The sequence below is a fragment of the Onychomys torridus genome, chromosome 8, assembly GCF_903995425.1.
Source record: "Onychomys torridus chromosome 8, mOncTor1.1, whole genome shotgun sequence".
Lineage (NCBI taxonomy): Eukaryota > Metazoa > Chordata > Mammalia > Rodentia > Cricetidae > Onychomys > Onychomys torridus.
In genome coordinates this window covers 22,895,051-22,917,249 of record NC_050450.1, presented here as the reverse complement: position 1 = coordinate 22,917,249, position 22,199 = coordinate 22,895,051, and the positions used below count along the sequence as shown (strand labels likewise).

The window sequence follows — 22,199 nt, the reverse complement described above, 5'->3', positions numbered from 1 at the left end:
ACTCTGTCTCGAAAAGAACAAAAAAATTAGTATTAAAATTATATGCAATTATGGTGTAGAGCAATATTTGATGTTTTATTGTGTGTGCATAGTGAAGTGGCTCCTTTAGTTAAGCTAATTACCATATTTGTCTCATCATACCTTTACCATTGTGAGTGTATTCAGGATACCAAGTCTCTTCCACAGGAATCAAGGCAATGTGCCTCACCACAGCCATGCTACTCAGTAGATCTCTAGAACTCTCTCATCCCCATAACCCACAGTGTTCCCTTGACTTACATCTCCCTGCTATCCATGTTTATCCACTGGAGTCCAGTCCTACAGGTAGGAGCCATGTGATGGCCATCACTGCTTCCCCTGCTCTTGGCCAACAGCTTAGAACATAGACCCTGAGGGGAAGCTGGGGTTGTCCAGACAGTTAAGAAGCCCAGGGTCTAGAGGCTGCTCCCCAGACAGCTGGCTTTCTGCTGTCAGCAAAGCTGACCCTGGAATCTATACCTCCAAGTCTACTGACCATTCACTCCAGGTTCTGCCCAGCATACTGCCTAAGGGCCCCAGTGATATTTCCTTGCCTTCCCATGTCCATCTTCCCATCCACACCTACGCTTGGCAAACTGCCTGCCATCTGGCCTTTGAGCCCATCATCTTGAGAGCTATCACCTCCCTAGTTACTGTAGCTGGAGGTGGTTTGATTTATTTCAGTATGGAAAGAGGGGGGCTCTGAAGCTGGGAGTGGAATGGCATGACATCCACTCTGCTCTCTGCTCCATTTGGATGAGCAGATCGTCTCTGGAGATATGATGTCATCTGCAATTGTTTATGGAAGGTATGGGCATGGAATGTTCCGTGCCTGGGTTCCCCTTCATCTGCTGAATATCCAATCCCTTCTGAAAGCACAATTTGGGAATTCACTAGACTCCAGATCATACACCACTATTTTCAACTTGTGTCATATGGGGACATCTTAGGAACTCACTCCTCTGTTCTATAATCTCTACAACGTGTACAGCAAGGTCCATCCTGAAGGTTGGTTGAAGGAATGCACACAAGTATTGAGTGCCAGGTTTGTGCCTTATTAGTCATGAACAGCAGTGTGTTCTTGCTTTCACATCTTGCTGCTATTTGTAAGAACAGTATAAGTCTCCTCTTGTTGTATTACTGTCAAACCAGGGGCTCCCTCATCCTGGAAAATTACTGATTCACCAAAATGACCTACATGGTCCAGAAATGGGCCAGAGATTGGTCCACCATTCTCTTTGCCTTCTCTTTTCCTGTATGGAATTAGAGTCTCACTCTAGGTAGACAGAGCAGCAGAGCGTCCAGAACCTTCCCTGTCTCTTACACACCTTTCAGCCAGCCTTCTTCCACTTTTCAGCCAAGAGAAGAATAGTGCAGCAAAGCCCCCACTTTGCATCCTCCTCCTGGGGCCCAGAGAAGTAGTTGTAAGAGTTCTGAAATGTAATGCTAGGTCAGTCACCTGTGGCTGGGGCAATGTTCCCCTGAGAACTCTTTCAGCAGGAAATAGGGAAATCGGCCTCAAATCGTGAAGTCTCCTGGGAAGGCACACTCTGACAGAATAATCCCACTTTGCAAACTGAAGGCTGGACACAGAAGAGCATCTGCTACTCCCTGTAGGCTTCTGCCTCCCAGGGCACCATGATGTAGGAAAAAAGCAGGTGCGAGACATTATCCCCATGATGATTATATCTTAGACTTTGAAGCATAATCCTCACATGCCACTGAGAGCCTGAACTGGCTATGAAAGTGAGGTCAAGGCTGTAACAACACAGTCAGGGATAGCTCTACTATCAGCCTCCTGGGTATAAATGAAGAAACTGAGGGCACACTAAGCAAGGTCCTTGAGCTATGTACCCCAAAGGAGAGTCTTCTCTGAAAGGGGGCTGGGGTCCGTTTATAGGGTGATCTGGCTCCTCCCACAGCTGGTAGCTCTCCAAAAGATGGCTCAGCAAGATCCCTCTCTCTTCGGCTTCACCTGGTGAACCTTCTTGAGAAGGGACTCCCAAAGTCCCTTTTCCTGGGCTCTTTTCTTATGCTCCAGGCCTATAGGTGACTCGTTGGTTGGACTGAAAGCTTGTGGTAGGGCAGAGGCCATGTCTTAGTTGTTTAGGAATGTTCAGCATTCGGCACAAGGTCTGACACGGGTGCTCAAAGGACAGATGGACAGAGGGAGAAAAAGGATGAGGGAGAGAAAAAGAGGAAGGAGGAGAAAGCCATCAGACCTTTCTACTCGAATGACTGCCTGTCACCTCTACTGAACCCTTATAAAGCCAATCTTGCTCTCCCCCTACCTCACTGTTTCCCTTAGCTGTTCCCAACTGTTCCGTCTGCTACTTCATGTTATTCCCAGAACTACCCCGAAGTCCAGCCCTTAGCGCATCTCCCTGCTTTGCTGTGGTAACCGCTACTTCTTCCCCCTTTCTCTCCTCCCATACAGCGACCAGACAAAACATTGTCCATCCAACCCTAATGGAGAAATCTCTTCTAGCCTTACATAAGGCATGTGTACTGCACATAGACTTTCATTCGGAGGTGTCTGCCGTGGTATTATCGCATTATTTACTAAGGTGAAAGTTGCAGATGATCTGAACTTCGGGGAAATAAACAGAAACAAAATACATACATTTTGCTTCACCTACTGACAAGGACCTCTGAACATTCACTTTGACTGCATAATATTTGAAAATGCTGAATTGAAAAGCTACGGTTATGTGCCACGTGTTTCCAATCAGTGAACAAATGTGCAGGTGAAATATGTAAATTAGAAAAGAAACAAACTAAAACAATTAACCTAACTTTTAGTTGGGAACAGGAGCTACTTAAGGTTTATTTTTATGTAGTTTGAGTTCATTCCTATTTGTGCTCCTATTATTTATACTTCTTTTCTTATTACCCTAGCTAAGACTTCAACTATTATATTGAATAAAAGAGAAGAAAGCGGATGATCCTGTCTCACTCTTGAATTTGGTGGAAGTGCTTTGAGTTTTTTTCGCAGTTAGTATGATGTTGGTCATAGGTTCATCATATTACAGGTTCATCACCTAAAGCCTTTACTGTGTTGAGACATGCTCCTTATAGTCTTTCCTTCTTCAGGGTTTTTTATCATGAAAGGATATTGCAGCTTGTCCAAGGCCTTTTTCTCCTATCAATATGATCATATAATTTCTATCCTTTAGCCTATGTGTGTGATGTAGTGTATCTATTGATCTGAATACACTGAAACAATCTTTAATCCCTGGAAAAAATGGAACTTGAACATGGCAAATGATCTTTTGATGTATCATTGAATTTGATTTGTAAGAATTTTATTAATAATTGTTACCTCCTTGTTCATCAGGTACATTCACTAATAATTTTCCTTTTTCTTATGTCTATATCCAGTTTGGTTTTTAGAGTAATCATGATTTTGTAAAATGAACTTGGTGGCATTCCCTACCATTCTGTTTTGTGGAATAGTTTAAAAAGCATGGTGTTAATTTTTCTTTAAAGATTTTGTAGAATTCAGCTATGAGATGCCCCGCCACCCGGCCTGTTCTTTTTTCTTTTTTCTTTTTTTCAGTTGGGAGACTATTTTATGACTGATTCAAACTTACAACTTGCTATAAATCTGTTGAAGTACTTTCAGTCCTCTTGGCTGATTCTGATAGGTTAATCTAGAAATGTGTTCATTTCTTTTAGGTTTTCCAGTTTATGGGAAGATAGCTTTTCAGAGTATGCACTAATGGGCCGATGTTTCATCAGTATTTGTTATAATGTTTCCCTTTTCATCTCCTTAATTAATGTGTGTCTTCACTCTCTTTAGTTTGGTTAGTTTAAGGGTTTGTGGGCCTTGTTTATTTTTTCAAGAACAAACGCTTTGTTTCATGGGTTTTGTACTATTATTTTCATTAATTTCTGGACTGGTGTTTCTGATGTCTTTTCATACACTGATTGGAGGTTTAGCTTCTTGGTTTTCCCAGACACTGGGGTGTATCATCAAGTTACTTATCTGAGATCTTTCTGAGTTTTAAAAAATATAGCAACAAAATTCACTCGTGGAACTGTTTTTATTGTATCTCACAGGTTTCTGTATATTGTGCTTGCATCCTCATTTGATTCTATAAATTTTATATTTTCCTCTCTTATTTCTTAATGATGTATTAATTAATTTTAAATAGTATCTTTTTAAGTCTCCATGGATTTGAATATTTTCTGTAGCTTCTTTTCCAGTTGATTTCTTGTCTTGTTTCATTGTGGACAGATAAAATACAAAAAATTATTTTAACTTTCTTATATCTGTTAAGAAATTGTGTCCTAAAATATGGTCCATTTAAAAAAAATCCATAGGCTGCAGGAAATGATGTATATTCTGTAATATTTGGGTGTAATATTTGGTAGCGGCCTTTTAAATTCATTTAATCTGTGATGTCATTGAACTCTGATAGGTTTTTGTTTGTTTGCTTTTCTGCCTGACCTGTGTATTGGTAAAAGTGATTATGGTCACCCATAAATATTTTGTTGAGATCAATCTGGGCCTTTACAAACAGTAGTGTATGTTTTATAAAACTGAGGATGCTTGGTTTGGTGTGTGGGTATTTCAAATTTTTAGGGGATTTCCCCCTTAAATTATCTTCTTTTTTTTTTTCATCATAATATTTTTACTGATTCCTTGAGAATTTCACACATCACACCTTGATCACACTCACTTTGCAGTCCTCCCAGGTCCATCCCCACCTTTGTGATTTCCTCCCAGAAAAAAAGAAGAAGAAAAGAAAAAGGAAAAAATACCTAGTCCATTTTGTGTTGCCCATATACTCACTGGAGCATGATCAAACTCCCCGTGGCCAGCCCTTAAAGAAAATTGAGTCTTTCCCCACCCCCCCCCCCAGCAGAAGCCATCAACTGTGAAGAGCTATACTTCATCATCCCTATCACAACTTCTTTATTTGTTTATTTTTTGCTTTTTCAAGACAGAGTCTCTCTACATAGTCCTGGCTGTCCTGGAACTCACACTGTAGACTACGCTGGAGAGATTTTAGCTGCTTCTGCCTCCCAAGTGCTGAGACTAAAGACATGAACCACCATGCCTGGCTCCCTATCACAAGTTTTAAGAGTTCTCCTCAATGGCTTCTTGTCTAGAGTGTTTTTTTAAGGGAGGGGTTGTCACAGAATCCTTCTGTCTCTCATTTTCAACTTCGAGTCTGTAGACATCAATATCACTGCAAAAGAAGCTTCTTTGCACTTTATATTCAGGGGCAGCATGAATCATCCACTTCCACATGGTTTCTGTTACAGCAGGGATCATGGACATCCACAGGGACCTGTCCTCCAGCATCAGCACAGACAATAGACCTCAGCATGGTCTCTAATGGCACTACAGACCATGGACATCAATACTACCCCCATTGGAGCACAGACCATGGGCACCATCATGGCCCTAGACAGCAGCACAGGCCACAGATATCAACATGGCATCCAGAGGCATCCCAGCCCATGAACATTCACATGGCCTATGGTGATAACACAGATTATGGGGATCACATGGGTTCCTTTGAGAGTATAGACCTTGGACATCCACATAGCCTCCAGCCACAGCATAGACCGTAGACATCAACAAGGCCCTCGGCAGCACCATGACCACATACATCAACATGACCATCAGTGGCCACATGGACCTTGGATATCAACATGGCCTCAGGAGGTAGCACAGAGCACATGCATCCACCTGGCCTCTGGCAGTAGCACAGGTCAGAGACATTGACATGGTCTCTAAAGGCAGCACAGACCACAGACATTCACAAGGACCTCAGGCGTTAATATGGTCTGGGGCAGCAGCATGAACCATGGACAACAGCATGTGCCTGAGCTGAGCACAGACCACAGATGCCAACATGGCTTCCGGGGGCAGGACGGACCATGAGGGTCTTTTGAGGAGGCCTATTCCAGAGAATGAGCCATCCTCCATCCAGGACATCATGTAGTTGCTCAGAGTCAGGGCATTCATGTGGCTGGGCAGCGTGTTCAGGGGCAGAGCCTGGGAGAGCTCCTGGCTGCTGCACACCATCCTAGAAGCCCTACTTGGCAGTGACATGGTCCGCTGTCCACAGCAGCCTTCTCTCACACCTATCACTGCACTGTATCTCTGGTTCCGCCTCTCTCCACCACTCACATGCCATTACATTCCTCTATTCTTCCCACCTCTTCGTTGCATATTTGTTCATCAAGATGGCCTTGCAAACTTGCAGTGTGTAACACAGTATATTTTTTTGCCCAAACAGCTTTTTATGTAAATATTCATCACAATGAGTCATTGGTCTGGTTCAAGGTTTCTGGTTTCTGAATCACCATGAATACGGAACCATTGCCGGAACTTGGATATTCTGCTGTTGCCCAGGAGCAGGGTGATGTTGCAGCTAGACAGGGTGTCTGGGGGCAGGATCTGAGCAAGCTCCAGACCACCACGTACTCTCAGTGTGGACCATCACAAGAGACACCAGGCACGACCACTGTGCTTGAAGCAAGCCTGCAGGCAGCGCCACATCCCTGAGCTCTACTTTTCCCAGATGATGAGCATCAGCGGTAGCTCCATGCTGTGAGCTGGCCCTCTGGCCAAGGACAAGCTCTATCCAGGAACGCCATGTTCTTCATCCACTGTGGTGTGCTCCCAAATTGCTCCCCTATCATCCATTACCACCTCTGTAGCTTTATCATTCTCTTCAGAGGGCTTGAGGCTCTATTCCACCATTGTTTCTTCCAATTTTCTGAGTCCACTTTTTAGAAGCGTCTTCCCATAGGACCTTCATTCTTTCAGTTGTTCCAGGGATACTGTGGGCCCTGTAGACTCCTCCTTTGCTGCCAACACTACACTCCTCTCAAAGCCTCCATTGGTCTCTTAGGCTCCTCAGAGCTGCTCTGAGGTCCGTGGTGGTTGCTGGTGGCTGTCACCATCTCCAGTTGCAGCCACACTCCAGGTTTTCATCTTCAGCGGTGATGAAGTGCTCCTGGATTTGGTTCTGCAGCACCGGCTCCTCCACACAATTCAGCAGCTCATAGATGGAGTAGGTATTGGGGTGGACTGCCTCAAAGCACTGGTTCTGGGCCCAGACAGCAGCTGACATGGTCAGCCTGCACCTTAATGTACCTTCTTCATCTCTTCTAATTTTGACTTGATGTCTATTTTGTGAAATACTAGTATAACTATACTTACTTTTTTGTTTCGTTTGATGGTTGGAATACCTTTTCCCATTCTTTCACCCCAAGACTTTCTTGTACATGTCTTGAAGACAACCAACAGTTGGGCCCTCTTTTCTATCCCATCTGCTCTTCTGCATCTTTTGATCAGAGAACTGATGTCATTAGAGTTGTTATTGAAAGGTATATACTAATTTCTGTCATTTTGTTGTTTTTATATTGGGTGGTACTTTCCTACCCCTCGGTTGCTTATCTGTTTTGGTGAAATTTAGTCTTCCCTGTGGCCTCATGGATGTGTTTATCTTTCTCTCCAGTCTACGGGGATAGCTTGGTAGTCATAGATTCTGTTAGCTTGTGTTTATCAGAGAATGTCTTTCCTCTTTCTTCTATTATTAAGGGTAGCTTTGCTGGATATAGTCATCGAGACTGGCAGTTATTGCCTTTCAGATGAAGTACATCAGTTCATGCCCTCCTGGCCTTGAGAGCTGCTCTTGAGCAGTCTCTGCTCTTTTGATGGATTTGTCTTTGTGTGTGACCTGGGGTTTCTCTTCTGTCACTTTCCGTCTTCTTTCTTCCCTCTGCATCCTTGGTGCTTTAACAATAACATAATGAGCTGGTGTTCTTTTTGTGTTGTCTGTTTGGAGTTCCAAGACTCTTAGGTCTGGATAACCATGTCTCTCTAGATCTGAGAAATCCTCTGTATGAGAGTTGGCCTGGTCCTCCCAGATGAATCCCATGAAGTTAGTCACCATCTGTCCCTCCCACGTTCATATTCTTGTCCAGCCAAATTGATCTCTGTGTCCTGTGTTTTGTGTTTCTGAATCTAATTCTCAGGTGGTATGCACACACACAAACACACGTGGGTGGGGAGACACATAGAGGGAAAGAGACACAGAAAGACAGGGAGTGCAATTCTAGCGGAGTGTTGATAGTCCTCAATGAGTCGGGGTAAGCACTACACATACTAATAGCTGCAGCTATAGTTAGACAATTTCACATCTAAAAGTTGATAAAAATAAGAGAAGAGTAGAGTTCAAAGGCAAAGGCTCTGTAGAAGTTACCCAAGTTTCAGTTCCAGTTCTGTGATTATTAGGTGCAAAGTAGTGACCTCAGGCAAGTGACTCACCTTCTAAGCCCTGGGATCTTCATCAGTAAATATACTATAGATGATGAAAACCCTAGCATAGCTGTTTCCTGTCCAGAGGATGGAATGAATAGCTCAGCGCTTTGTGAAGAAGCTGGCTAGAACAGCCCCCAATCATTGCAAACTGTTTGCCTCTGTGCTCGAGACAAAAATCAAATCCTCTGCCAGAGTCCATCCACTGTACATTCTATCCCCCTGGGCTAACCATCCCCAGATGACTAAATACTGTGGCTTTGGAATCTTTTGCCTATGGGACTCTTTTGCCACTGGCCCATGAGCACTAGAACATGGAGCCAGGTTCCACTGATATCCGTATTTCTAGGGCCTGTCAGAGCACCTGGCAGAGAAATAGCTAATGGGCACATACTGCTCCAAATGAGAAACTTGAGGAGTTCAAGCTAAATGGTGAAGAAAGTTCTTTCGTCAGTTAGGAGCTTGCAGCTTTGCTGAGGCAGCCACTCAGTTCCCATGGGCTTCCTCCAGATAAGGCGTCACCTTGATAAATTAGCAGCGGATACAGGCATCCTGCAGCTGGCATGGAAATGCAATTTAATTTCCAATTAAGCCTGATTTCTGGGCCAAGGGATTTGGCTGCCTCACACTGGGAAGATTATTTTGTCCAGACCTATCATTATTATGGGTAATGATTCTGCCACGAAGTGGACTCTCAAAGCAAAAGTCCTTTGATTCTTGAGATGGTGTGACAAGACAGTGGTGTGGGTCCCAAGGGCAAGATGGCTTTCCTTCAAGATCTGAGTTTATCTGGGCATGGTCAAGGACTTCTAAGCAAAGACACAGTGCCCTGGTAAGTGACATGTTTAAGATGAACAGGGAAGGAAGGATGAGCATGGCAGTTCTCAGTCACACTCTCCAGAAGGAAGATGGGAAGTTGCTAGTGAGAGTTCCTCAGAACTCACAACAGAAAAAAATCTGCATGGTTGGAGCTGGAGGGCCGGGTGGGACAACCGGAAAGGGACAAACAGTCCAGAGCATCTTCAATGCACCAGGTACTTTACTGACTGCACCCGGCCATCCCAAGCACCCTATAAAACAAATGAAGTTTCTCTCATTTCCCATTTGAGGAAATTGAGCCTTGGGGAAGTTAAATGAACTGCCCAAGGTCATAGACAAAGCAATTTGAACTCTTGATTTTCTAAATCTTCTTTCCTACAAGCTTTATCACCAAAGGCAAACACAAAAATACAGTCGGGGCCCTACAAGTAATGTCACAGTGAACTGGCAAGTAGCTTTGGAATTGTAAAATGAGAACGAGCCCTTGAAGAGATGCCCTGAGAGAGTGAAAATAAATGCTGTCTGCACCTTCTTGGTGCAATGGCCTGAGAGTAGGGCATGCAAGGCACAATTCTGTTTGGATGTGTCACCGATTTCCACACAAGAAGTGAGATCCAAGAGCTGACTGTAGTGATCCAGCATAGCTGCAGATCTTGAATGGGGCCAGGAGCTTCATCAAGAATCCTGACTGTCCTACACTAGTGTTTTCTCTGGTGACACAGAAAATTCACTTTCAAGGATTGGAAAAAAATGCAAGGGCCTAAAGGACCATGGCCAGCATATTCACAGAAAATTTAGTTGGATGCCAAGAAGTCTCATGGCCAAATTTTTATTAATGATAAAGATAAACATAAATGATTATGCTGTCAACTACTGGGAAAATTCTAGAGATGATTATTAAGTCTGTGGTTTGTGAACACTGGCTAAAGAAAGAAAGAGCCACAAGAGAAGGGTGGGATCACTGAGAAGGTCCCATCAAACCTGCTGCCCTTCTGTTCTGCTTTGGAATAGTGGCCAGCAATGCAAGGATTCAGGAGGCTGCAGAATGCCAGGGTTTCGAGTGGCCAGATGGGTTATGGGCCAGAAACTGTGGCTTCTGGCACACTGTAGACAGCCCCAGTTGTTCTTGGCAGCACCCACATTTCAAGTGTTCATATTTGGGAAATATTCTCAGTTACTGACTCTCTAGAAGAATAGCACAGAGGAGCTGTGAGAGCCTGGGCTCTGTGAGGGTGCCATGGAGGCAGCTCTCAACATTCAGCCTTTGCACACTTGATAAAGGGGCAGAGACGGAAGAACAAGGTACTCAGTGGTTAGAGCCACAGTAAAGAAAGCTATATGTCTAGATTTTTATCTCAGCCCCTCTACTTGCTAACTTCTAGGGCAAGCTAAACCCCTTCCTCATGTATCAGCTATCTCATCTATGAAATGGAGATGCCAATATTAACCTCCAAGGATGCCGTGACTCTTAAATGAGCCGCACGTGGAAAGGCTTGGCCCACATCCCGGCACACAGGTGCCCCGCAGATGTTAGTTCTTATTACTATTAGGGATGACAGATTGTCGCTTGGGGGAATGGTTAGCTAAATATATCCTGGAATGGAAGGGCTACAGCTTGGTCCAGTGAGTTATTCATCAAAAGTGTTGATGTAGACTGTCACTAAAGAGAAATGTGGAAATATGAGGGTTTTCTCTCTGGCGGTGCTTCTGACAGAAGATGGGAAAGTTGTTTCTCCTTTGACACCATCCAGTTCTGACACTATGTGAGCTTCCTCTAGCGTAATGCAGTTTTGATGCTACCCAGAGTTAGCAAGAGACTCCACAGGTCGCTGGTGCTCTCACATAAGACTGCCCTTCACAATTGCATAGGAGTAAAAGACCTGTTTTGAGGATGATATGGATTTAGTGAGCCTCTAATTTTATTCCATGTGTGTCACATCAAGAGTGCAGGTCATGTAGAATAATGGGGATTATGAGAAATCAAAGCCCCTGTAACCCACCTTTGACTGCAGCTTGGGAAAAGGAACAAGCCTGGAGACATATTGCACACTTGATTCACATTCAGTCTGGAGTTTGCTGCTTCTACATACTTCCCCTCCCATCTCCCAAACCCCCTTTAGGAAGCTGGCAGACAACAATGTATTTTACATCAGTAGGGAGGAGTTAGGTAACCCAGGAAGACCCTGACTTTTGCATGGATCTGACATGCAAATAAATGATCCAAGTGTTTGTAGGTAAGGAGATAACCCATTCATTGACCTTTCTGTGTTTCAGTGGCAATCTGAAGTACTCTGTAGAGGACAGCTTTATATTTCCATGGGCATGGTGGGAAGAGACATCATCCTTATCTTTAGATGCACTAACCCAAACCCTAAAGCTGTCTGTGCTCAGGACTTATACTTTTGAAAAATATTGAAGCTCCAAGGAGTATTGGTGTATATTGGTCATAGCTATTAGTAGTGGCCGTTTTACAAATTAAAACTAGGAACTATAAAATATTTCATTTCAATTTCTTTATTTTAAAGTAATAGTAAATCTATGCATATTACAAAAACATTTTATGAAAAATAATTTCATCTTTCAAAATTTCATCCAGAGAAATCCTATTGTTTTACATTTTAAAAGATTTATTTTTATTTTTAATTGTGTGTGAGTGTGGGCATGTGCACATGGGTGCAGGTGCTCCTGGAACCCAGAGGTGGAGTTACAGGCAGATGTGTGTTGCCTGATGTGGGTCCTGGGAACCAGACCCTGGTACTCTACAAGGGCAATACACACCCTTAACCACTGATCCATATCTCATGCCTCTGTTGCTTATTTTTTTAAGATATCTTTAATGTCTAGTTAACCAAGCAGCTGGGCTCCAATCAATGTTCTGTATTTGATTGGCTATGATAGGTATAGCTCACTATCTTGATCTGGAACTTCTGACCACATGTTTTTAGGAGAACAAGTAAGAAAGGATGTAATTTCTGTCTCAGTGTCCTTACCAAAGGATAGTAGCCTCATGTGTCTCCAGTTTAAGGACAGCTTCCCTACACCCTAGGGACGATCTCCATGCCTCTAACCTGCATTTGCTGCTTCTCTTTCGTCTAGGGACCTCAGCTGGTAAGGAGCTGGCTGGCTAGCTTCACTTTCTCAAACAGCACCTTCCCAAATATTTCATAGAATTCAAATTCCCCCCAAAACAAGAGGAAATAAAGGGGTACTAGACAGTTTAACCAACCACCTGTTATATCAGTAGTAAGTTTGCAATTGGCTGATCTAAGGGGATTCACAGCAGGAGAACTCGAGCTGAAACTTGTTGGTTTAGAGGGAAACAGGGATTATTTCAGCAAATCACAAAATTAAGGTTTCTATATTTCAGAATTTGAAATGTACACCATTCAGGTTCCTTATACCCTTAATATGGTAGTGACAGGATGGGGACAGAGCAAGAAGACAGACAGCCTCCTGAAGGCAAGCATGTATCAGCTTCTTCTCTTCACCCTCCCTGCCTTCCAGGTTTACAGAGAGCAGAGGAAGCTTTTCCTTTGGGAACCTTCAAAAATGGAAGAGACCCACTTTCTTTTAGTCATGGCCTTGGCTAGAGAGCTGAAGCCATCTGAGGCCTGGCACTACTAGGGTGTCTCACAAGGATTCTTTCCACTTCAAATCAGCTCAGGGGTCATATTGTCTCTGATTTCCATGAGGTATCTGATTGAGGGGAAAGCCATCTGAGGAATAGACCGGGCACACCTCTGCAGGTATGAGTTGTGGCCTATGAGGGTCAATGCAAAGGCACAGAAAGTACCTGATGCTCATTAGCAGTGACTTATCTGGAATGGGTGAGAGCTCTCTGTCTGTAGGGCAGTTCAACAAGCACAGATAGGTAGGTGTGGCTTTTGATGGGAGCAGACCAGTCACGGCTGACAGGAGGGTAACAGGTTTCCAAAAAACAAAACAAAAAAAAATGAAGGTCATCATGACTAATGAATCAGGCAGCAGAGGCTAGGTATCCCTACATACTGATTCTTCTGGAAGGATGTGTAAATTTTCTCTTGCTGGAAACCTGCAGAAAGTAGCCTCTTAAAGTCAGACTCCTTGTTGGGACATTTGCTTTTTCTTTTTAAATTGAATTTGAATGGGGGAGGGGTGATTATAGATTCACATATAGTTGTAAAAAACAATACAGAGAGATGCCTGCTACCTGTTCATGACTCTCCCCAGTGGTAGCATCTTGTAAACTATACCACAGTAGCAGAATGTGGGCTTTCCTGAAGACTCCTGAGACTGTGCTGACCCCCAGACAGAGATGCTCTGGGGAACGAAGAGCTACTTGTCCTTGAAAGGAAGGGCCACAGATAAGAACCTGGAGGGTAACAGCAGATGTCAGGACAACCTGGGCAGAATTATCAGATCGGGGTGCTGTTCACTTGTGCACCAGGCGCCCATGTGGGGAGAGCATCAAGAGGAGCAGCAGAGGAACATGTTACCTCAGGTCTCTCTTCCTATTCTTATAAAGCCAATCGTCCCAATTGGGGGCCCCTTCTAACCCTAATCACCTCCAAGTGTCGCTAACATTAAGTGTGTTAAATTCCAACATCTGCTTATGGGGACACGTTGAAATCATCTGCAACACCAACTGCAAGTTCTCATCCTAGAAAGTGCCACTTCCCATCCAGGGAGGCTAACACTGTCTTCTCAGCCTGCCTCTAACAGGAGAACAGCCCTCATAGCCCGCCCTCGTCTCCCTGAGGGCAGCCCCCTTTCAACATTCTCCAAAATAACAGCTCTGTGTTGCTTTTCTGATTAAAATCAACACAACAGTATATGATCTTCCTATTATTGAAAAAAATGAAAGATAACAAAAATGAACAGGGATAAGGAAGAAAATTAAAATTAACCACCATGCCACAGTTAATACTTTGATATGTTTATTTCCTCAAAGACTTTTGTTATTATGTAAATATTCTTGGACTCTGTATCAGGAGGTTCTGCCCTGTTGCATTCAATCAACTGCAGATTGAAAGTATTTGGGGGAAAATTACATCTGTAGTGAACATAGATGGACCCTTCCCAATCATTATTCCCTAAACAATAGAAAATGAAAACCATTTACAGCATTGACATTGTCCAGCATTAGTCACCTGGAGATGTTGTGAGGCACAACATCTCTCTCTCTCTCTCTCTCTCTCTCTCTCTCTCTCTCTCTCTCTCCCCCACCTCTCTCTCTCATTCTCTCTGTCTCTCTCTCTCTCTCACACACACACACACACACAAACACACACATACACACACACTGCATCATTTTACATAAGGGATTTTTGGCATCTGTGGGAGTCTCGGAACTAGTCTCTGTGGATATTGAAGGACAACAATAATTTAAATTTCAGAATAATGTGTGACTTAATGTCTTTAACAAAAAGCAATACACTAAGTTGCCCTATAAATGAGAGCTCTTGTTTTTGTGACAATTCAAAGAAACTGAATTTGGCCAAGGAGAATATCTTGGCATTTGAGCTAAGAGAGAGAACATAGGAACAGAGGTGACAATATTCATCATCTGGGGCGTATATACCGACATAGTAGTTAACAGACATAAACCAGTTGAGGACAGGGAACAGGGGGCTGTAACTGGCTATCTCTTTGTCATCCAAAGGCACTGAAAGGCTATTAAACATTTTTGAGTTGGAAATGATTTCCCAAAGTTGTCAAACAAATAAAGAAAAGGAAGAGTGGTGAGCAACCCTGCCTGTGACCCCTGCTGTTCCGGATGACTCCTGCGCTGTGGTGCAGAGTAGATTGGTCTACCTCTGAGCTGCCAAGATGGATAGGGACCTGTTGAGCTTCACCATGGCAATAATGAGGAGGCCACCAGTCAGCAGGAAGGTGGGCCAGAAGAAGGAGAAGAGGAGGACTTGGGGCCCATAGAGACGCCGATACACAACGGTGGTCTCATTGACATGGGGTGCAGAGAAGCAGTAGAAAGCCTGGTGCTCATAGAAATTGGCTCTGACCTTCTTCACATCAGCCAGGGCCATCTGGTAGTTGTCCAGGTTGCCAGGGATATAGGAGCACTGTGGAGGAGAAGCAAGGGTGCTTAGGCTTTCAAATGCTCACTTCAAAGTGGCTCAGAGTGAGGCTTTGGGGTATGAAAAAACAAACAAAACGATGGCTTGGGAGTCAGCCTCTGGAGAGCATGGTTGCTATCTGTGTATGGACAGTGACCTTGGAGCCACTCAACATGATGCTGCACACTTGGCTGCAGGGCTCAATTGGAATCTATTTGCTTGTGAAATCTTAGGCAAATTGCTCCCCCTCTCTGACCCTTGATGGCTTCATTACTGAGATGGGTTAACAGTGTCACACTGATGAACGACAGAATGGCGGCTCATACAAGTCCGGGGACAAGGGGGGTTCTATATGCAAGCTCATGCGGGAGCACCAAAGAGTGAAGCTAGGCAGGCAGTGTCAAGTCAGAAGGGAGTGAGCCAGCTACATCCTGAAGGGGAGTCATCACTTCTGTGGACAAGAGACACCGCATCATCCACCAACACATCCAGAGGAGCCAGAAAACCTGATTTTATTGCAAACTCCCAGGATTTCAAAATCCTGGCTAAAATCCAAATAGAAGACTCTTTGAAGTCTAATCCTGTGTGAACCAAAGAAAATATGTTGCCAAGCGGGTCTGTGACAGGATCCAAAGGAAAAAAGAGAAAGTGCAGAGAAGAGCCCCAGGCAGGCGGAGCGCGGCATACATTTAAACTCTGGCACTGATAGTTGCTATTAGGAACCTGTTGAGATGATGAGACCCGCAAAGCTCTGCAGAGACAGCCCAGAGTGGAGACCTGGCTTTTATCTTCCTGTGCCGGAAGGTCTGGGTGTCGCCCGTATGAACCTTGATACTTTGCAAGGATGGACCTCTTTATAGACCTGTAGGAGACTACCTCTGTGGTGCCCTTCAGCATAAGCCCCTACCCTGTGGGGTACAGACACAGGGGAATTAGAGACAGACATTCAAGGACCATGTTCTAGTGAAGTAGTCATGTCCAAGGTCAAATATGTAAACCTGAGGCCCAATGGGCAAGTGTTGAACTAGCGTCTTCCCCAGGACTCAGTTACCTCCCAGGCTGCATGCTCCATGGGCACCCAGTCCAGTAGTACAGAGATGCTTCCTTGTGGTGCGAATGTCAGGGAAACAGGGGAGCTGAAGGCAGGTGCAAGACCCCAGTGAGCCAGGGAGAGCTGAAGCTCCCGGAGAATCTGGTCCTCAGAAGTGTTGGGCACTGCAGGATGTTTAGTAAGTCAGGACTGTCACTGGGTAACCTTGACCATTGAGCACAGGTTTCTCAGTAGAGCCAGATAGGCCCAGTTCAACCACGGCTTCCAGGCTGTGTGACCTTGGCATCTGGTACAACCTCTTAAAGCTTGTGAAGTCATTTGTAGTGGTGCCTGCCCAGAACCTCCCTGGAGATTAAACTAGGAAATCTATGTAAAGCACTTAGCAAGAGCCCAGACCTTGTAAGTTCAAAAAGTGGAAGAATTATTATTAATAATAATATTGTTGCTTTACCTATGAAATTGGAGTAACTGCTGCTTTCCCATTTAAAGCATGAGCTCTGATGTAGGGCTCTGCACCCATCCCAGGGCTCTGCTGTGTCTTTTGCCTGCTTGCTGTTCCTCTAGATTCTACTTTCTTGATCTGTTTGTCAAGACCCTTTTCAGGAGTTTCCTCTCCAGGCCGAGGCAAGGCCTGAGACCTTTTATCTCTCTCTACCTGCCCTGGTACAACTAACCCTGAGTTACCTGCCTTGGGTAATGAAGCAGCCCCTGCCTCTAATCTGAGGCTTCACTCTTGTTAGGATAGGCTGCAAAGGGCCCTTCCCCTTAGACGGAGGTCCATGGTGGGAGACAGAGCAGGCCATGGAGGAGGAATGAGAGCCTGGCACGTCTAGAGGCATACTACCAACCCAGAACATCAGCCAGGCACACATCCCAATGCTGGGCCAGAGAATGAAATGTGTTTGACTGTCCCAGAATGCCAGACTGCCCTTCATTCTCTGTTCGTGGTTTGTGGGTGCTGTGGTTTAACAGCCCCCTTCTTCCCTCACTGGAAAAGAAGTAATATACACTGTTCACAACCCAAGCAGGATTTAAAGTAGCTTCTGGTTTCTCTGGGCTGGCAGCCTCAGGATTAAAAGGCAGCTTTAACCCAGTGTGCTAGGAGAATGGCACCATTTCTCATCTTTGAAAATATTTTCCTCACTTCTGGGATAAATGAAGGTTGCTGAATGCCAAAGAAGAAGCATGAACCATTGGTAGGAGCTAACCTTGGTAGGCCTCAATGTTCTTGTCCCACACAGTCATGCTAACAATGGCCACAAGTCTGACTTCTGTGCATTGCCACCTCTCGCTTGCACACCACCACCACCTCAAACACCACACCAGGCACCCTGCCCCTCCCATCCATCAGCCTCAAGTCTAACTGCCATATCTTGCTTGTGACAGGGCCATGCACCTGTCCTGGGGACTGCTGTGGCTCAGCTTCCATCTGGTAGCTGACCCTACATGGCTGCTGGCCTCCAGTAGCTCATAGCAATAACCACCAACCTTAGACTCATCTGGAGAGCTCCACCAACTGGTCTATACTCAGGGATTCTGCCTCAGTTGGTCTGGTGTAATACTCCGATTTTCTTAAGTCTAGACAGTTCTCATACATAGCCAGAGTTGGGATGCCCCAATTTGTATGCCAATATTAATTCCATAGTTATATAGGAGAGATTCTCAGGAGACAGACCTTGGTACCCTTCAGCCGCTTCTGACAATATGCCCCACTCTATCAGGTGGCATTTCTGGAATCGGTCTTCCTATATATGCTTTCTCCTCTTGAGACCCATGAGCCTGACTTGGGAAGGCACAGTGGTTGTTGAATGGATGGGGGAAGTGAAGGAAAGGAAGGGAGGGCAGGGAACCAGCTCTTTCAGGAGGGAGGGGTTTGATGGTGATTGGCAGGAGAGACGAAGTTTGAGGGAAACACTCCTACATGTTGGTTATGGAGGTTGCCGTTTCTCTAGCTCCCACGTGGCCCACAGATTCACCCATCTCCATTCCTGGACTCGGTTGGTGGAGGAAGTAACTACTAACAACTGCTTCTCTTCTCTGAGGGCCCATCATTTGCCACTGTGGGACTTTGCACATTTGGACACGGCACTGGACTTCAATATAGCACTTCCGGGTATGGCACTAGCACCCATTTACAAGAGTGAAAACTGAGACTCCTGGGGCCTCATTGACCTCCCCCGAGTTGCACAGCCAACGAGGGGTAAATTTAAACTACTGACATTTGTCTGAGTCCAACACGGAAGGTTTGAGGCTGACTCCACCTCATTCTAGCCATAAGATCCCATTCAGGTGGGTTAATGTGTCTTGGCTTTAGTGACATGGGCAGCTGGGGACCAGCTCACAGACCTGTCAGGGCTAATATACCCACCCTTTCATTACCTGCTGGTTTTGGTCCCGAGTGTCCTCTGTGTGATACAGCACGGCCCATCTGCCCACAGCTGATACATTGACCCAAAGGCATGGGTACTGGGGCACCTTCTTGCCTTCCAGCTCATCATGGTCCTTGATGTTGGTTTCAATCAGGTGACAGATAGATTCCTGGGTCCACACACTGGGGAGACAACACACACACACACACACACACACACACACACACACACACATACACACACACACACCTCAGAACAAGGGTGACACACACCAACTTAGAATCTCTGTTCACTGAGAGTCTTTGGAGAAGCCCAGGGCTGGCACCTCCATCTGGCTGTGAGCATGGAACAATCTCAGACCGGTTGGCTCTTGGATAATTTCTACATAATGGTTCTCTGATCTTGCTACCCACCTCACACCTGAAAACTTTTTAAAAGCCCGAGTCCCACTCTAAGAGAAAGCGGGGCAGAATTACTCAGGAGCTTGGGCCCAGGCTCTGATTTTCTTTAAAATGCTCATCACAGGATTGTGATAAGCATCCAAGCCTGAGGCCTTCTTATCCATATCATCCCCAAGTGGCAGGTGTAGATGAAAACCTCAGATGGGATAGGTGACTTTTGGGGGAGGGGACACATCACCAAGGCAAGGGCTGAACAGCTTCAGAATCTCTGACCTTTCTCCTAAAAAACGAGGAACTCTGTGAGGGGCTTGATATGGTCAGGGTTGGAGGGTGGCAGCATAGAGTGGAGGGAGAGACACATGACTGCTCAGCAGTGCCTCATCTGGGTGACACTCTGCCCTGGCATGACTGTGGCATTGTAAAGCATGATTGCGGAGCAGGCCCAGGAGAGGCCAATAGGCTCGTCAACTCCTAAGCAAATGGATTGTGACTTAGCTCCCTGTATCCTGTGGAAGAACCGCTGTCAGACAGATAGTTGTCAGGAGCCAGAATATGCCCAGAGGCCTCCCTCAGCAAACGGTGGGCTGAGAGAGCACCCTGAGTCTGTTTCAAAGACAACAGCCATCAGAATCCACGGCTCTTCTTTAAAAGCTGGAAGCATGACATGCTGGGAGTGAGGCATGAGGGTATGGAGCACTCTCCAAGAGTTCTGACTGGAGTTTGGGGGAATAGATGTCAGCTCAGTACAGAGATTCCCCACTTATTGAAAAAACCCAGGCACAGAGAGGCGTGTTCCCCAAAGAGAGAACTCCCATCTCAGAGTCATTCATGCAGACTGCTGGCAGTCTGTCATTCCGATTCTTCCCCAAATATCACATTCTCACTAGAGAGCTGTTTTTTTATGACTAAGGGCATCTGCACCTGTCATCACCAGGTCCCAGACCAGCAGGACTCTCAACAGTCTGCTTCCCCAGCACTGGAACCCCTAAGCTTAAGGATGAGAGATGCCGGGTCTGTCCAGCCTGCTGTGAGAGGTGTCAAGGGCAGGGCAGGTAGAAGGCTGGGGTTCCTAGGCCTGTGGGGATCCCGACAGTGGGGAGGTCCATACCTTTTCTGGTAGAGGGGCAGCACAGTGGTACCCAGGATGTAGTAGGTGATGGCCGCACACACTACCATTGTCACTCCCAGGCAGAGGGCTCGTGTCTCTCCACGCTTCTGGGCCATCACCAGCTTCTTCCCCATGGCCACTGGGGACAGCAGTCATTTCTAGGACCATGGAGGCAAAGAGAAATGAGACCCGCCCAGTTGATAGTCCATAGAAGGGAGGTGTGGTGAGGGAGGATGTGATCAAATACCAATATCGCTCTTATTATGCATGGAGCTTTGCAGCTTCCACAGGGCTGTGACCTCACAGGGGCCCCACCCTGGCCCCAGGCCTTCTGGTAACAGCCTATGATTAGTTTTTCAATACCTAGAATCCATTATCAGCAATTATGTCTCTGAGAAGCTGGCACACTTGCCAGGGATTCCCTTGTGGCATGACAGCTTCCTCCAGGGAGCCCTCCTAGACTGCTGTGCATTCCCAAGGCTAGTGACAGTAGGAGCCTGGTGAAGGCTGGAGCATGGAAGCTCAGAAGGGCAGAAAAGGGAAACATCTGCCCCAGAGAGGTCCAGCTCCTACAACTTGTCCCAGTCCCACCAGGCTGCAATGTCCTGATGGCTCCCCAGCCCCATGGAGTGAGTTCTAAAGAAACAGCAACTCCTGGCTCAATCATGGATTCTGTTTAAATGGAAAACAGAGGTGGGAATCTGGGATACAGTAGGCTTAATGAGGCTCTCCAGCAGGAAGAAGGATGTGAACCTTTGATAGCCCCTGTGGCCTAGACAGGAAGAAATGGGTTGTTGTGATGAAAGAAGAGATTTCAGTTAGACTACAGGGAGACAGACTACCCCAGCTGTGAGAGCTTAAGTGTCTCAGGGCTCCTTCAGTGGAACTTTCTGTTTTGAAAAGTTGCCCTAGGTCTGGGCTGGATTTAGGAAAGTTAGAAAAGGGTTAAGAGTCTTGTGTGGTTTAACCAATGGGGTGACAACCTCTTCCTTAGAAGGACTGGGAACAGAAGGTATAGGATCTGGGGGAGTGCAGAGAAGAGAGGGTCTGAGGTCATCAGACAGGAGATCAAGTCCTGGCTTTGCTGCTTAGCAACCACATGACTGTAAAAAACCAAGAAAAATAGTACCTGCCTCAGAGAGCTACCAATACTGTTAAGCATCACAAATTTGCTACAATGGAAGCCCTTCATAAATAGTAGCTGTCATTAACTGAAGAATCAAAAAAGCATGGAGCACCCTGCCAGGCCTATCTATTGGTGTCCCTCTACTGACGACAAGTGACAAGATTGGTCCCAATCTCCAGGCTGGCCACTGAAGTGACTCCCAGACCTGGGTCAATATGCCAGGCTCTCTGGTGCCAGAACTCTGGTGGGCAGCAGGGAAGGTAGGGTTTCTCTCACCCTGTCTGTGCCATTACAGGTCGCTGTCTCCCACTGTCACCCTGCAGCTTCAGCTTCCCAGAAGCCCTTCCCAAGGTCTCTGGTACTCACAGTTCCCTGGGTCTCCGCTGGCAGATGGTTTCTCTCTATCCGGCCCCCCACCCCCATGCCAAGTCAGGCTTTAGCAGGAAGTTTGGTCTCCCAGTTGGTCTCCAGGGAAGCAGTCTTCAGTCCCATCTGGGTTGAGCCTCCATGCCCAAACATGGTCAAGTCTGAGCACACAGCTTGCCTCGGGACAAAAACTCCACAAGCAGGTACCTAGCCCTGAAGCCCTGTTGGAGATTCTACCCCTGCATTTCCCAGAGTCTCCTGGGAAACAGATGTCAAACAGCAAAACCCCTTGCCCCCCTCACAAGACCATCCTTATATATACGGGAATGTTTCTTCTACACTCCATCTCTCGGGCTGGCAGAGAAGCCAGGAATAGGAAATTATTTTCCTGTGTGGTGCGGGGGAGGGAGGTATAGGGGTTGGGCTTGTCACTAACTCTAGTATATCCAACTCAGAGTAGCCAAAGCCTCCTGCCTTTGTCACTGACATCCTATGTGACTCTGAACAAGTCACGGCACCTCTCAGGCCTCTGTTTTCACACTTCTATCATTAGCATTCTGAAAACTTACCTTGGTTCAGGATTGTGGTGAAGTTAGAGATG

The 22,199-nt window shown here is 45.8% G+C and overlaps 2 protein-coding genes across 3 annotated transcripts in view; one reads left to right on the top strand and one right to left on the bottom strand.

Annotated features, from left to right (window-relative positions):
• The window catches only part of Kcnip1 (potassium voltage-gated channel interacting protein 1), a 405,992-nt gene that overhangs the window by 12,572 nt on the left and 371,221 nt on the right, over positions 1–22,199 (top strand). The gene's annotated exons all lie outside the window — the stretch shown is intronic.
• On the bottom strand, positions 14,380–21,660 carry Kcnmb1 (potassium calcium-activated channel subfamily M regulatory beta subunit 1). The gene is made up of 4 exons (XM_036197229.1): positions 21,599–21,660; positions 20,107–20,264; positions 18,608–18,779; positions 14,380–15,183 (listed from the first exon to the last, which is right to left on the bottom strand). Exons 2-4 carry the CDS (start codon positions 20,238–20,240, stop codon positions 14,914–14,916), a joined length of 576 nt encoding a protein of 191 aa, XP_036053122.1. The 5' UTR covers positions 20,241–20,264; positions 21,599–21,660; the 3' UTR covers positions 14,380–14,913.